Here is a 16,233-nt window from a genome sequence, read left to right as displayed (position 1 = left end):
GGAATTAATATAATTTTGACAAGTGTAAAAAGAAAGAATCTGGCTCACTGGTATAATTCAGGTAACTTCTGTAGAGTGGTCAATGTTTATCAAAAGCCTTACGTGTAGCTGGGTGCCAAAGGCTCATGCCTATAATCCTAGCTACTCAGGAGGCTGGTTTGAAGCCAGCCCAGGCAAATAGTTCCAGGAGAACCTATCTCAAAAAACTCCATCACAAATAAGAAAAGGGCGGGGGAAAGGGGGGTGGTGGTGGTGTTCCTAGCTGCTGCTCTCCAATGCCAGTGCTGCCTCACCTCTTGCTCGCTGAGCTCCAGCTGAAAGAGAAGCGGGGTAAGTAAGGAGCTCTCTGTACCATGGCTGGTACTAAGCAGACATCCTGCAAATTCACCAGTGGGTAAAGCACCCAGGAAACAACTAGTTACAAAAGCTGCTTGCAAGAGCACACCCTCTCCTGGAGGGGCGAAGAAACCTCATGGTTACAGTCCTGGTACTGTGGCACTCTGTGAAATCGTGAAATAAGATGCTATCCGCTATCAGAAGTCCACCAAACTCTGACTCACAAACTCCCCTTCCAGCATCTGGTATGAGAAACTGCTCAGGACTTCAAAACAGATCTGCGCTTCCAGGTTGCAGCTATTGGTGCTTTGCAGGACACAAGTGAGACCTATCTGGTTGGCCTTTTTAAAGATACCAACCTGTGTGCTATCCATGCCAAATGTTGACAATTATGCCAAAAGACATCCAGCTAGCATGCTGCATATGTGGACAGTGTGCTTAATTAAGAACCACCAGGGTGGGAAACATTTCATTCTTTAAACAATTTTTTTTCCCTCTTCTTCCTGTTGTCAGTAGTTCTGAATGTTAGATCTTTTTTTCCCATGTGGTCAAAAGGTCCCTAAGTATATGACTGTAAGTGGAAAAACAGGGGACAGAAATCAGGTATTGGCAGTTTTTCCATTTTCATTTGTATGTGAGTTTTAAATATAAATGTATGGATGTAAAGCATTAATGCAAGTCAAATGTTTCAGTCAACAAATTTCAGCAGTTCAACTTTATTAACAAACATAAATAAATAAACCTGTTAAAATTAAAAAAAAAAGGGGGGGGGGGGGCTGGAGGAGTGGCTCAAGGTGTAGGTCCTGAGTTGAAACCCCAGTACCACACACACAAAAAAGTTTTACATGTATACATTCATGGGTCCAGAAATTCTAGTTCTCAAATTTACTTAGAAAACCATACAAAAGTAGCTGGGGATGTACTTCAGTGATAAAGTGCTTGCCTAGCATGTGCAAGGCCCTGGGTTCATTCCCCAGCACTGAAAACAAATAAACAAAACCCAGATAAACAAAAACATTTTGTTTGCCTGCACTAACTTCCTCTTTCTCTCCCTCTCCCCATGTATATACTTCTCCCTTTCCCTCTACAAAAATCCTGTTTGGTTGTACTAGACCAATAATTGCCTTGGAGCAAAAGCATTTTCTATTAGGTACATTTGCCTTGTGTAAACAGAATTTGTGTGAAATCCTGGTTTTAGGAAGGAAAGAATTGCTGTGCACTTACTGTCTCCCCCCACCTCTCTCTTAAGAGATGGGATCTGTTTTGCCCAGGCTGGAATGCAGTGGCTATTCATAGGCACGATTCCTCTACCAGCATCAGGAGTTTTGACCTGCTCCATTTCCAACCTGGGCCATTCCCCCCCATCCTTAGGCAACCTGGTGGTCCCCCAGGAAGTCACTATATTGATGCTGAACTTAATGCGAACACCCAATCAGCACAGTGCATTACAGTCTAGAACTCCTGGACTCAAGCAATCCTCCTGTCTCATCTTCCCAAGTATCTAGGACCACCAGTGCATCCAACTGCGCATGCTTACTTGCACTAATTTTATAATAGTGAAAAATTAGAAATATCCAATGGTAGTTATTTGTTCAATAACTGTAGTTCATTCATATAACAGGATAAAGACAGAACCTTAAAATTGTATATAAAACTGGTGAAATCTGAATAAGCTCTGTGGACTTTATCAATGTCAACTTGCTGTTTTACACCATACTATAGTTATGCAAGTACTGGGGGAAACTGGGCAGAGTACACAGGACTACTCTATGTATTTTCGACAATGTCTTGTGAATCTATGAATCAGGAAAAACAGACATGGAAAATGTTCACAAAAATTTAGGCTGAGATTAGGAGAACAGAGATTTGAGCCCACCCAGGCAAATAGATCCCATCTCCAAAATAACCAGAATAAAATGGACTGGAAGTGTGGATCAAGTGGTAGAGGATGTGCTTTGCAAGTATAAAGCCCTGAGTTCAAACTGCAGTCCCACAAAAACAAAATAAAACAAAACTTGCATTAAATCTACAAAATAAATAAGTAAAATTTCATGTTTTCCACCTTAAAAAAAAACTTGCAGAAAATAAAGCAAACTGCTATATATTAGAAAAATGATTCAACTGTGTGAACAGCATCCACAAGCACAGGAAAGATTCTGAAAGACAATAATAATAATAATAATAAATATCACTGGTTACTCCCAAGTAATAGCATTTTTTTTTTTCATTTTGGTGCTTTTCTATATAGCCTTACATTTAACACCACTCTACCATTTGAGCCATAACCCAGACCAAAAATCATGCGTGTATATACATTTTTAAGTTATATGTATATATTTATGGTATATAACAAGATATTCTGAAGTATGTATATTACTTTTATGGTTTTTAAATTGACAAAATTGTGTATATATATATATATTTTAAGTTATATAAATATCTATGGTATACAACACATTATATAAAGTATGTATATATTGTAAAATGGCTAAATGTAGCTCAGTGGTAGAACACTTGCCTAGCACGTGCAATGGCAAGCTCTTAGGTTCAATCCCCAGCACCACAAGAAAGAAGGAAAATTGGAAACAAAATACTCAGCCAAAACAGTTAGTGTTTTCCCTAACAAATAGTCTCAAAATTTCTACAGCTTAGAACCAGGTATGGTGGAGATCCCAGCACTCAGGAAGGCAGAAGCAGGGTTCTGAGTTCAAGGCCGGCAGAGGCTACATGGTGAGACCTTCTCTCAAAAAACCCAATCAATTAAAAAACCCAGCCAGGCACATCTGTAATCCTAGTCACTCAGGAGGCAGAGATCAGGAGGATCATGGTTTGAAGTATGCAAGCACAGATACTCAATGAAAATATCTGAACTATACCTAAAACTGATATACAAACCACCGCTTCTATTTTTCCCCCCCGCTGTGCTATTTCTAAGTTATATATGTCATTTACTACTTATGTTTAGAAAAAAAATAACTGGGGAAGTCACCATAAATATAGTGAAACTATTTCTTGGGATATACATAACCTTTGTTTTACCTGCTTATTTACTATCAGAAACAGAAATCCCAAACCACTTAGCCCCATAAATGCTATAAAGCAGAAATAGAATGTTTAGTTAAATTTATTTGTCCTATGGCAGATTTATCATTCAGGTTGTTTCTACATCTTCAAGACTGACGGCAACTAAAATACTAAGGAAAGGAAAAGAGGGAGGGGAAGGGAGGGACGGACAAAAAAAAGATCAAACATCTCTTATTTCATCCAGCAAAAGTTCAGTCCTACAGAATATACTTATCAGTACTGTAGGGAATGTAAAAATGAAATTTGAAGTGGGACTTCTCCACTCACTCTAACAATAATTGCTAATATTTAAGAAACACTGAATTAGTCATCTTAAAAACCTCACTTAAATAGTATTATCATCCACATTTCACAGATAAGGAAAAAGTTACCCTATGCTGCCCAATGCCCAAGATTACACAACTAATAAAACAGAGCCAACCCGGGCACCAGTGGCTCATGCCTGTAATCCTAGTTACTCAGGAGGCAGAGATCAGGAGAATCACAGTTCAAAGCCAGCCAAGCAAATAGTTCGAAAGATCCTATCTCAAAAAAACCTATCACAAAAAAAATGGCTTGTGGAGTGGCTCAAGGTGTAGGCCTTGAGTTCAAACCCCAGTACTAAAAAAAAGAAAAAAAGAAAAAAAGAAAAAAAAAAGACAGAGCCAAGATTTGATCCTTGGTAGTTAGTATGCACAGTCCATGCTTTTAGCCATTAATGCACTTCGGGCCTAAGAGGAATATTTTAAGAGGCCAGTTATTTACTATATAGGATTATTATATATCTTCTTTCAAAGTCATGCAGACCCCTGACCCAAGTTTTGCCTAAAAGTGGCTTATGATCCAGAAGAAATGAATATAGGAAATAGCCACCAGATAAGAACTATGGTCCCCAGGGCTGAAGTCAATTCAGAGTCACAATGATTTCTATCCTAGAGGGCAAAAGTACAGATAAATTTCAGTATAAGAAAAAATTTCATGGAAGTTTATGCAATAGAATTTATCCTCTATCACAAAGCACTTATTCTATCTGGAATTACTTTATCCAAAAACTCCAGAATGTATGAACAGTGAAAGAACACCTAGAACACAGGAAACTCAAAATGAAATTTAATAAATAAATCAATGAATGAGTATATGCTTGTCAGCGTTTCTCAAACTTCAATGTGCCTAAGAATCACCTATGGATACTGATAAAATGCAGAATCTGATTCAGTAATTCTAGGACAGGGCCAGTTTATATTCTAATTAGTCCAGGGATCTTTTTTTTTTGATGGTATTGGGGTTTAAACTCAGGGTGTTGGCAATAATGGTGCTGATAGGTTTCGGTTCTTATTGCACCCTTAAGCTTCTGTTTCCCAGGGTCACGGTCCTGCCTCAAGTCTAGCTTGAATTCTGCTTCTGCCCCAACCTCCAATCAACATGAACCATAAGATCCTAACCAATCAGATCATGTCTGTGTCTGTCTGTCTCTCTCTCTCTCTCTCTCTCTCTCTCTCTCCTCACTCCCTCTCCCACCTGGCAATAAAGAATCTCTTGGCCAGATGGCCCGTGGTCATTTTGGGGCCTACACCTCTAGCCACTCCACCAGTCTTTTGTGTGTGTGTGTGTGTGTGTGTGTGTGTGTTGGATGTGTGTGTGTGTGTGTGTGTGTTGGATGTGTGTGTGTGTGTGTGTGTGTGTTGGATGTGTGTGTGTGTGTGTGTGTGTGTGTTGGATTTTTTTCAAGATAGGATCTCAACAACTATTTGCCCAGGCTGGTTTTGAATGGCAATTCTCCTGATCTCTGCCTCCTGAGTAGTTAGGATTACAGGTGTGAGCCCCTGGCCAGGGATCATGCTTTAAAACAGCAAGGTAAGTGAAACACCCTATGTCAAGCTCTCCAAGTTGTCCAGAATCAGGGTTCACTGTCTATTCACTGTGGAAGAAAAGCTGAAGTTTATTTCATCACTAAAGCTATTATTTCTAGTCCTCTAGAGAAAAAGACAGAAAATGTCTCCCCAAGTTCTTTCTACCTAAAAGCAGCAGGTCACATACAGTGCTTATACTTTAAGTGCTTTACCCTGTCAATCCTCTGAACAACCTTAAGACAGATAGTAATATTATCTTAATTTACAGATAAGGAAACTGAGAAACAGAGGTCAAACAACTTGCCTCCAAGTACACAACTAGAAAGTGACCCTGAGGCAGGCTAAATTAGGAAAAGATCAGGAATCAGAAAAATATCACGTCTTTGGGGCTCCATGACGGCCCTCACCTGGCTGGGAACAGCCCATGCCACTCCCCACTAGATGGGAATCACATGGTTCTCCCCTTCCCACAGGTTATCATAGGTTTTAAAAGCACCTGAAGAGTGGAAACAAGCTCTCTCGGCTGGCAGACTCTACCAGGGCCCTGGCCACACTCCCCTTTGTAATTTCCTTTCCTAATTTTTAATAAACTCCCTTTATATTCAAGTGTCCTGCCATGGATTCTTGCCAAGAATGTGGAAGTCTTCTGACTGCACCAGCATGGTTTTAACAACGCAATCTAAGCAGGGAGTCAGCCTGGCCCCAGAGGTTTTTTTAATGTGTTTTGAAATGCCCAAGCGGGTCAAAATCCTAGGCTCAGGCAATCCTCCTGCTTCACTCTCCCAATCTCCCAAGTAGCTGAGACTACCAGCCCAGTTTAGAGTCTATTTCTTTTTTTGGGGGTGTTAATGGAGTTTAAACTCTTGCTTGGCAAGCAATCTACTGCTTTTGCCATACCTCCAGTCCAAGTCTTTGGGTTTTTGTTTTATTTACAGTATACAGATCGAGCCCAGGGCCCTGTGCATGCTAAGCAAGCACTCTACCAGTGAGCTACATTCCCAATCCTTTTTATTTTATATTTTATGACAGGGTCTCACTAAATTGCCCTGGCCAGGCTCAAATTTGTGATCCTCCTACCTCAGGCTCTAAGAGTAGCTGGGATTACAAGTATCCACCACAGTGCCTGACTAGAGTTCATATTTTAACTGCTCTTTTGTGCAGCCTTGAATATAATATGTAAATGTGTCTTATACTCAATCACTGTCTCCCTATTTACTCTTCCTTCCACTAACTTCAAAGGCTAGAATAATCCTGTTTTTTACAATGATCAATTGCAACTTTTAACCCCATAAATAAATAAACCCCATAGCCAATTCAGTAACAAATTTCACTGAGATTTGAACTTGGGAATTCAAGGCAGGCACTCTACAACTTGAGCCACTCCACTCCTTTTTTGTATTGGGTATTTTTGAGATAGAGCCTTGAGAACCATTGCCCAGGCTGGTTTCAAACCATGATTCTCCTGCATGTCTGGTCCTGAGTAACCAGGATTACTGGCATGAGCCATACAGTAACAAATATTTTAGTACTAACATTACATGTCCCATTTTGCTTTGTGAATGATGTAGAAGAAAAAAAGAAAAGACTTGCCAAATAACTCAAGCAAAAAGGGGCTGGGGACACGGCTCAAGTCTTAGAATGCTTGCCTAGCAAGCATGAGAGCCTGAGTTCAAACCCCAAAACTGCCCAGTGGGAGGTATGGTCACCTTATCTGTTTATAGTAAGTCCTATGAAATGCTAACCAACCAACCATGCGCTATACAAACCCAGCATCACTCCTGACTTTTCTGCCCTAACAAAAAACCCTTTCCCTTCAATGACAGGTAAAGGCAACAGAGCTTAATTCTCACCTCTGGAGCATGGTTTCATGCCTGAGTTTATACTCTACCTATAGTAATATATAAAGTATTCTTCTGTCTTTGGTTTAGAGCCACTCATTTATAAATACAGACATTCTCTGAACTAAAGATTAGTCAAAATAGTCTGACAAAGGAACAGACAAGACTAAAAAGTGCCTATCTGCATTTTATAATTTGTATTCCTTTAAACCTTATATTTAAATGTGTTTTAATACACTGCAACCTTCACTCTCATTTTATTTGTCCCCCAAAAGTATACACTTCAATTATAAAAAAAAATTTTTTGTTTTTGCAACAGCCCAGGCTAGCCCTCAATTCACTATTCTCCTAACTCAGCCTCCCAAGTACTGATTACAGATGTGTGCCACTGCACCCAGTTGAAACTATGCTCTTCAACTATTTAATAAATAAATAAATAAAATAATTAAATTATTTGGTTTGACCAAAATCAGAGCGATTAGTGAAAAGACTGGGATTAGAACTAGAAAATTACATATCTCCTGAGTCGGTGGTATCTCAGGGTAGTTTTTGCAATTGCCAGTACTATTATGATGTGGTTCATAAACTTTCCAGAACTACACACTATATAAAACACAAATTTCAATGGATTTTTGAGAGCAACTATTCATGTATCAGCAATTAACACCACATACTATTAGAAACATTACAAACACAACTATGTCAGAAGACAAATAGGAACAAATTACAGATAAGAAGTGAAACTCAATTTTGTCACCAAGTCAGTCCCTAGTGTCTTACACCTGTAATCCTAGCTACTTAGAAGACAGAGATCAGGAGGATTTAGGATTGAGGCCAGCCAGCCCAGGCAAATAATTCTCAAGACCGTATCTCAAAAATACCCAACAAAAAACAGGGCTAGCAGAATGGCTCACATGGTAGAGTGCTTGCCTACCAAGTGTGAGATTCTGAGTTCGAACTCCAGTACCACCAAAAAAAAAAAAAAAAAAAAAAAAACAGTAACAGAAAACAAAACTACCATATATAGAATATTTGCTATGTATGTTTTCAAGATAAACCTGCCTTAAATACTGAACTTTAAAGAAAACAAAACTTGGAGCCAGGCACCAGTGGCTCATGCCTGTAATCCTAGGTACTGGGGAGACAGAGGGACGATGGAGGCTCAAGGCCAGCCCAGGCAAATACTTTTCAAGACTTCCATCTCTAAAAGTAACCAGAGCAAAATGGACTAGAAGTGTGGCTCAAACCACAAAGCACTTGCTTTACAAGATTAAACCCTGAGTTAAAACCTCAGTCCCACCAAAAAAAAACCCCAAAAAACAAGCAAAACAAAACACTTGGGTTAGGGCTACAGCTCAGTAGCAGAGTGCACTGGTCTAGGCCCTAGGTTCTATCTTTTCCTTCTTTTGGTGGTACTGGGGCTTGAACTCACAGCCTCACACTTGCGCTTTCTAGGCAAGTGCTCTACCACTTGAGCCATCCCTCCAGCCCTCTGGATTCCATCCTAGCACCACAGTTTAAGCAAAGTGCAGATTATGGGAATGATAAATCAAAACGCTATAAACACTATCAGAGCCACCAAGCCATTTTCTACTTTCATTTTAGGATATTCAAAGAGAAGACATCCTTTTTATAACTTCAGATTGATAGATGGATTGGTGAGTTTCTCAACTTCAACTCTGTACTCCTTTACAATACAAGACTCAGACTTAATTTCTAAGTACAGGGTCAAAATCACGTTTTAAGCCCCAAAGTAATAAACCAAAATTACAGATTTGAAATGTTCATTAACCCTTGGAGCTGTCAGGTAGCCTAAACAAATCCAAATTGATCAAAATACAAAATTTCTAGCCCCTTTTCTTTTTAAACATACTTTAAAGTACTATGGGATACATTTACACCCTTATGCTCACTTCTGAGCATTTTATTCCAATTTTGTATTTTGTAGTCATTCAATCCATTACAGGTATTACTTAGCAACATTTCTTCTGAATTCTAATATTTGCATCCAGCTCCAATAAATATTCCAAAATCAAACTGTTCGAAAAGTTCTCAGCTGTTCACTAACTCATAACTTTTCTTGGCAACCATTTCCTTTTTTCGGCAGTACTGGGGACTGAACTCAAGGCCTTATACTTGTTGGGCAGGAGCTTTGGCACTTGAGCCACTCAGCCAGCCTTGTTTTTTGTTGGGCTTTTTCAAGAGAGGATCTCACAATTTGCCTGGGTTGGCCTTAAACCTTGAACCTACTGATTTCTGCCTCCCAAGTAGCTAGGATTACAGGCATGAGCCACCAGTGCCTGGATGGTTTTTCGAGGGGAAAGGCAGCACTTGGGGTTTGATCACAGGGTCTCATGCTTGCTAAGCAGGCACTTTTACCAACTGAGTCACTCCGCCAGCCCTTTATTGTGAAGCATTTTTTCAAAATAGGATCTCACGAACTATTTGCCCAGAGCTGGCTTAGAACCATGATCCTCCTGATCTCTGACTCCCAAGTAGCTAGGATTACAGGCATGAACCACTGGAACCCAGATGTTTGGGTTCTTTGTGCTGCTTTTACTTTGGTTTTTTGAGACAAAGTCTCACTACATAGCCCCAGTTGGATGGGAACTAGAAACCCCCCTGCCTAACTGGGCACCAGTGGCTCACACCTGTAATCCTAGCTATTCAGGAGGCAGAGATCAGGAGGATAGAAATTTGAAGCCAGCCTGAGCAAATAGTTCACAAAAAAAGGCTGGTGGATTGGCTCAAAGTGTAGGCCCTGAGTTCAAACCCCAATACTGCTAAAAAAAAAAAAAAAAAAAAGTGTCACACTAGAGCAGCAAGTATAATTAGCTAAAATTACTGGAGGGGGAAATGTGGTCTGAAAAATTAACAAAAAAACATTAAAAAATTAACCACAAAAAACATGCAATTAGGTGAAGGACACTCATTGCTGTTTCAAACCTAATGGAATTTGTAATAGAATATAAATCAGGTCATTTTTGACAAATTTGTAAATTACCCAAACTTTTTTTTTTTACTTTAGTCCAATTATCTTTTTGCTTTAATTATTTTGGATAGGGTAGACCTGTAATCTTCCTATTTTAAGATGCCTGAAGCAGCAAAGATGACGGGCTAGCACCACCGTGCCTAGCTTTTTCCATTGAGACGCGGTCTCACAAACTTTCTTATCCAGGATCCTCCGAATCTCAGCAACCAGTACAGCTAGGGATGGCAGGCACATGCCACCCCAAACTTTTTTTTTGGTGGTACTAGAGTTTGAACTGAGGACCTTGCACTTGCTAGGCAGGCACTCTGCCAGGCCCCTCACTCCAAACTTTTTTTTAAAAAATCGTCCCTGATAGACAGTTTGTCTCCTTCAGAACAGGGGTGACAAAACAAACAAAAAACAACCAAGATAAACTACTGAAGCTAGTATAGTCCTTTGTATATAAGAGAAGGCTTGAACTAAGTATTTGTCTACCTGTAGCTATCTATTGCAATATAACTAGATAGACTGAGTTCTAAATCCACAGGGCTCAAATCTATAATCCCTAGCACTTGGAGGCTGAGACCAAGTTTGAGGACAGCTTGAGCTACATAACAAGACACTGTCTCAAAAAAAAAAAAATCTAATTCCAGCTTCAACATTCATTAGCTATATAATCTTGGACAAATACTAGAGGGGAAACATGGTATGAAAAATGAACAGAAGATTAACCATGAAGAACATGAAAAAACTGCAATCTGTCTCTTCAGTGCTCGTAAGTGTAAACAATACAACACCACTCAGGTGAAGAACACACACTGCTGTTTCAAAGTTAATTTAATTTCTCAGTGCCTTAGCTTCCTTATCTCTAAAATGAGGATAACAGTACTTCAAAGAGATATTGTAAGACTTGAATAATATGCATACATGCAAAAACACCTAATTTGTCTGACACATACTAAGCACCATACACATGTATGTCCATAGTAGAAATACTAATAATTATTGGTACTATTATCTATTCCACTGATTCCAATTCTAAACTATTTTAGCTGGGGGTCTCATCAGAAAAAATGAATTCAAGACAGGTACTAGTGGCTCACGTTTGTAATCCTAGCTACTCAAGAAACAGAGATAAGGAGGATCTTGGTTCGATGCCAGCCCCAAGCAAGTAGTTCTCAAGACCCTATTTTGAAAACAAGACTGGAAGAGTGGCTCAAATGGTAAAGCACCTATCAAACATGAGGCCCTGAGTTCAAACCACAATACAGCCAAAAATGAACCACAATACAGCCAAAAATGAAAAAACAAAGTAAAAAAAGAAAGAAAAAAATGCATTGGAGAAAAAAGATCCTGAACACTACTGATCCTGGATTAACCCTGGCAACGATGATCCACAAGCACCTTGGTTTAGTAAAGTGGTTTTTAACCTCTTTTGTGCCACAGACCTCTTTAGTCCAATTATCTATGAGTTTCTTTCAGATCATTTTTTAAATACGGTGTGAAATATACAGAATCACAAAGTAAGCCAATTAGATTGAAATATAATTATCGAAATATTTTAAATTTCTAATATGGTCATAAATGTGCTTACTAATGCACTAAATAGGATTACTAACATAACAAGGAATAATGAGCATAAACAGTATTTCAAAATATATGCAAAACTTTTAAATTAAAAAAACATGATTTCTTTTGGTGACAAAGTCACAGGCCCTATTGCCATCATTAAAATTTAAACTTTCAATTTGTTTCCATCCAGAATCCTGTTAGATGCCAAGGAAAGTAAATAGATAGGTTTTTTCCTCAAACAAGCTCACATACTTCTTCAATTCTACCTAGCAACCTACATGAAGAATCCATGCCTTAGGGGGAAGTGAAAAATAAGTTTTGGAGCCAGAGATATATTTTCTACAAGCACACTTCAGACTTTAGTCCCCACATTATTTACACCCGAATGACTGCAGACATGTAACTTCTAAGCTTTGGCTTCTATATCATAAGGTTATAAGAATCAATAAGGGAGGGCATCAGGTGTAGTTCAGTGGTGGCATACTTTGCCAAGTGTGAGTTCGACTGCCAACAGCACAAAAATAGTTAACAAAATGCCGAATGACTGACTTTAATATTGTATAATCAGACCTATTTAATGACATAATTAATTTACAATAAAACTTTATATGAAACTGGGTATGGTAGCCCAAGTCTATAATCCAGGAGGATGGCGGTTCGCAGCCAGCCAGGGGAAAGAGTTCCAGAGACCCTATCTCAAAAAAAAAAAAAAAAAAAAAAAAAAAAAAAAACCCAACACACACACACACATACACACAAAGCAAAGGGCTGGTAGAGTGACTCAAGGTGTAGGCCTGAGTTAAAACCTCAGTACTGCAAAACAAAAAAAGATTTATAAAGAAATATTAATGGGGACACTGACTATATATACAAAATAGTTTACTAAAACTATGATAAAGTTGGGCTAAAGTGGGCAGACAGGCTGATTTAACATCAGAATGATCTAGATCTAAATGCCATTTCCACTGCTTTAATTTTATTAAGTTACTTAACCTCTCAGTCTGTTTTTCCTCCCCTGTAAAACACTGTAAAGCTTCTTTAGAGACAGGAGAGGTACCTAGCTCAAACACTAAATAAGTGGCCTATTACTAAAGTTCACATTTTAATAAAGACAAAGGAATCAATTCCCAATTCCAAAGCTTATTTTGAAATTAATATTGATATAAATTGAGGGCTGGAGGTGTGGCTCAACTGGTAGAGCACCTACCTAGTAAGGATGAGACAGAGCTCAAAACCCGGGTACTGCCAAAATTAGATAGATAAGTAAACACACTGCACACCATTAGATTATGACATCTGTGAATAACAATGATATAGGCCAAATTTCACATTCTTAAAACCTGCAGTATTTGCGTGATATAACTTTTCTAAGACAACCTAGCCCTGCTTAAAATCAAATCTGATTTCTGATTCTGTTGAAGGAAAACGTGGATTTTTAATGAACAGCCAGGGCTGGTGGTGTGGCTCAAGAAGCAGTGCTCCTGCTTGAAGAGTTCAAGTTTAAAGAGCTCAAATCCCAGTTCCACCAAAAAAATAAATAAATAAAATATCTGCAATCTCAGCACTTTGGAGGAAGAGGAAGCAGGAGGATGCCAGTTCAAGGATAGTCTGAGCTATACAGTGAGTTCAAGGCCAGTCTGATGTGTGCCTATGAAGATCCTGTCTCAAAAAAAAACCAAGAGCTGGGTGTAGCTCAGTAGTACAGTATTTGCCTAGCATGAGCAAGGCCCAGCACACACAAAACAAACAAAAAAACAAAAAACTCAGAAATGAGCTCAGGCCGAGGGCTGGTGGCTCACGCCCTGTAAACCTAGCTACAGGAGGCAGAAATCATGAGGACCAAAGTTCAAAGCCAACCAGGGCAAATAGTACACGCGACCCTATCTCGAAAAAACACACCACCAAAAAAAAGGGCTGGTGGAATGGCTCACCGTGAAGAGCCTGAGTTCAAAAACCCAGTACAAAAAAACAAAACAAACCAACAAAAGAGATCAGTAATTTTAAACCTTTCTTTTTTCCCCAGGAGTTTGAACTCAGGGCATCACATTTGCTAGACAGGCACTGTAGCTCTTGAGTCATTCCGCCAGCCCAATTTTAAACCTCTTAATGATTTGCTTGGAAAATTCCAATGAATGTTTATTATTAACACTGCTTATACTCTAAGGTAGCAGTATCTTTATTTTTCAAAAACCCTTACAGATATCCAATTTACCAGCTACACAATATCAGACTAAAGTAAAATAAAATAAATTTACTTTATATCTCATTATTACGGGAACCCTCCACCTCTCCCAAGGCTGGCCCTAGCTCCCGAGCCCACTATACAACCTGTAAATTCCTTCCCTCATTGAAAAAGATTCTTTTTATGGGCATAGTTAACAAATGCTCAGTTGCCAAGCTGCAGCTTTGCTGGTTTGACGTTTTCACAATGTAAGAACAGTATGATCTGGAATCTACTCAAAGCATTAGCCAGGCAGCCAGCTGATGCTCACTGCACACAACAGAAGGCCAGAAAGGAGAAAACTAAAACTTCGTGCTGTGTAAGGCGTGTATCACCACCTTGAAACCTTAAAGTAACAAAAATATGACTTTTGTTCAAATAACACAATAAATCCGGCTTTTCCCGGACTAAGTTTCTCTCATTCTTGGAATTTTCCTTGTAGAGCGCGTTTTAATCAGTTCACAGAATCAACCCGCATCACGCAGCCGCAGCCCGAGCAACTTTTACAAAAGGTCAAAGCGGTGCCTTTCAAGGCTTCCAAGTCCCATTGGCTGCCTCTGGCCTTCACAGCAACTCGCTTTCACCCACAGAACCTTCCAGATACAAGGAAAGGGACCTAAAAAATCTGACAGAACTTGCTAAAAAGCTTCGAGTTTTCTTTTTAAAACACTTAAGCCAAAAACTTAAAAAAAAAAAAAAAAGACCCACTTAAGTCGCATTTCACCTTCTCCACGGTCCCACATGTTGCTCGCCTCCCGCCCAGAGGGCCCCGCGAGGCCTCGTTTCGCCCCGAGAACGCGCCCACCTGATTACCCTTTTCTCCGACAGACTCCGCCCCCCCCGCCCGCCCGTTTGACTCCTGTACGTCCATATGGGACACTTTCCCCTTCCTCTGATCCTCGCCCCACACCAGACAAGCCCTCATACCCAACCTTCCGTGCTCTCCCACCTACAGCCTCCCCCCGACAGCTTCCTAAAGGGCTGGGAGCGCGCAGACTGGAGCTGCAGGCCTGCACGGCCCAGGTGCTGTGTCAGCCTATCTGCCGGTTCCGCCGGGTGTACGGCCTGGAAAGTCACATGGCGGTGGGACCGGCCGGCGCCTCCAAGCTCCAGCTCTCCTCAGAGCAGGACTAGATGACCAAGTCCACTCACCTCCACGAAGAGCAACATGTCTTCTTCCACTCGGCCCAATCGTTCCCGCCGCCGCGACTCCAACTAGCTCACAGGCCCGAGCCCCAATCGCTAGGATAAGGACACTAGCCTTGCCCCTCCACCCGGCAGTGGACCCGACTCCTCCCCCGCCGTCAGCCGCTGCGACCTGATCCGCCCAGTCCCGCCTCCCTTGAAACAGCAACTGCTTCCGGTTCTAGACAAAATTACTTCCGGGAGAAGAGGTGGCCCTTGGCGCGCTCCAGTTAAGCACTTTCTTATCCAGCGGCGGTGTGGAATGTACTATCGTCTGTCTGGAGTGGGGGCAGACGATCAAGAAGAGGTACCATTTTGTGCCACTGGGTTGTGTAAATCTTATTTATTTATTTATTTTTGCGGTAGTGGGGCTTGAACTCAGGCCTTTCACCTTGAGCCACTCCACCATCCCTATTTTTGTGAAGGGTTTTTTGATAGGGTTTTGCAAACTATTTGCTCGGGCTGGGTTCGACCCGGAATCCTCGTAATCTCTGCCTCCTGAGAAGCTAGAATTAACAGGCGTGAGCCACTGGGTTGTGTAAAAATTTTATCGACGCATTTTATCACTTGTCAAACAGATAGCTACCCCAGCCTTTAGTTTTTCCACAGTTTTCATAGTTCAGTCTAGATTTGATTAAAAGCCGCTCTTGTGTACTAGGCTCCCAGCCCTGCTGAAAACGCAGTGACTCGAAGAAAAAAAAAAAGTACCGAAAATATATCTGTACTAGTAGTAAAAATACTAGTACAGCTACTGTATATTAAGTGCTTACGATGTGCTTAGCACTATATACTAAGTATTTTTGGTGAATTAATCTTAAAGTAATCCTATGCAATTTTTATCTTTCCCATTTGAGTGTTGAAGGAGCGCTCTAGGACGGACGAGTTTTCTTGACACACCTTTGAAGAACTTTGCTCTAAGTTCGCTGGAATCAATATAATGCTACTCCACTTCTACGCTTGATAAAAATGCAAATGAATAATACTTAGTCTAGACAGCTTCTTCATTAGTGTTCTGCCATATTCAAATGAAATACCAATAAACACAGAATTTTTAAAATTGTCTTTTTACAAAAAAAAAATTCGGTTTTTTACTAGATTTATTCCGCATTTGTATTCCGCATTTGTCAATACTACACATAACCCTAGTTCAACTACTCGTCTTTTGAAATAATCATATCTTGATTTTTTTTTTCTTTT

General features: G+C 40.1%; 2 protein-coding genes and 1 pseudogene across 7 annotated transcripts in view; 2 read left to right on the top strand and 1 right to left on the bottom strand.

The window, feature by feature from the left end:
- The window catches only part of Larp4 (La ribonucleoprotein 4), a 69,229-nt gene extending 54,068 nt beyond the window's left edge, over positions 1–15,161 (bottom strand). For 2 of the 4 annotated variants that reach the window (XM_074083356.1, XM_074083359.1), the window contains exon 1: positions 15,004–15,161. In XM_074083356.1, the coding sequence (XP_073939457.1) occupies positions 15,004–15,021 (18 nt within the window). In that variant the 5' untranslated portion in view covers positions 15,022–15,161. Of the gene's footprint in view, positions 1–14,559; positions 14,607–15,003 lie in introns of those variants that run through there. The other 2 variants (XM_074083357.1, XM_074083358.1) reach the window with 2 other exon arrangements.
- LOC109696743 (histone H3.3A-like) lies at positions 239–778 on the top strand (annotated as a pseudogene).
- A 72-nt stretch (positions 15,162–15,233) lies between the features above and the next one.
- Positions 15,234–16,233, top strand: part of Fam186a (family with sequence similarity 186 member A) — a 77,033-nt gene continuing 76,033 nt past the window's right edge. For 2 of the 3 annotated variants that reach the window (XM_074083352.1, XM_074083353.1), the window contains exon 1: positions 15,241–15,343. In XM_074083352.1, the coding sequence (XP_073939453.1) occupies positions 15,299–15,343 (45 nt within the window). In that variant the 5' untranslated portion in view covers positions 15,241–15,298. Of the gene's footprint in view, positions 15,344–16,233 lie in introns of all 3 variants that reach the window. The other variant, XM_074083354.1, reaches the window with a different exon arrangement.

This window comes from Castor canadensis, chromosome 8 (genome assembly GCF_047511655.1).
Source record: "Castor canadensis chromosome 8, mCasCan1.hap1v2, whole genome shotgun sequence".
In the NCBI taxonomy this organism is placed as follows: Eukaryota; Metazoa; Chordata; class Mammalia; order Rodentia; family Castoridae; genus Castor; species Castor canadensis.
The sequence above is the reverse complement of the archived record's forward strand: the minus strand, read 5'-3'. Positions and strand labels throughout refer to the sequence as shown.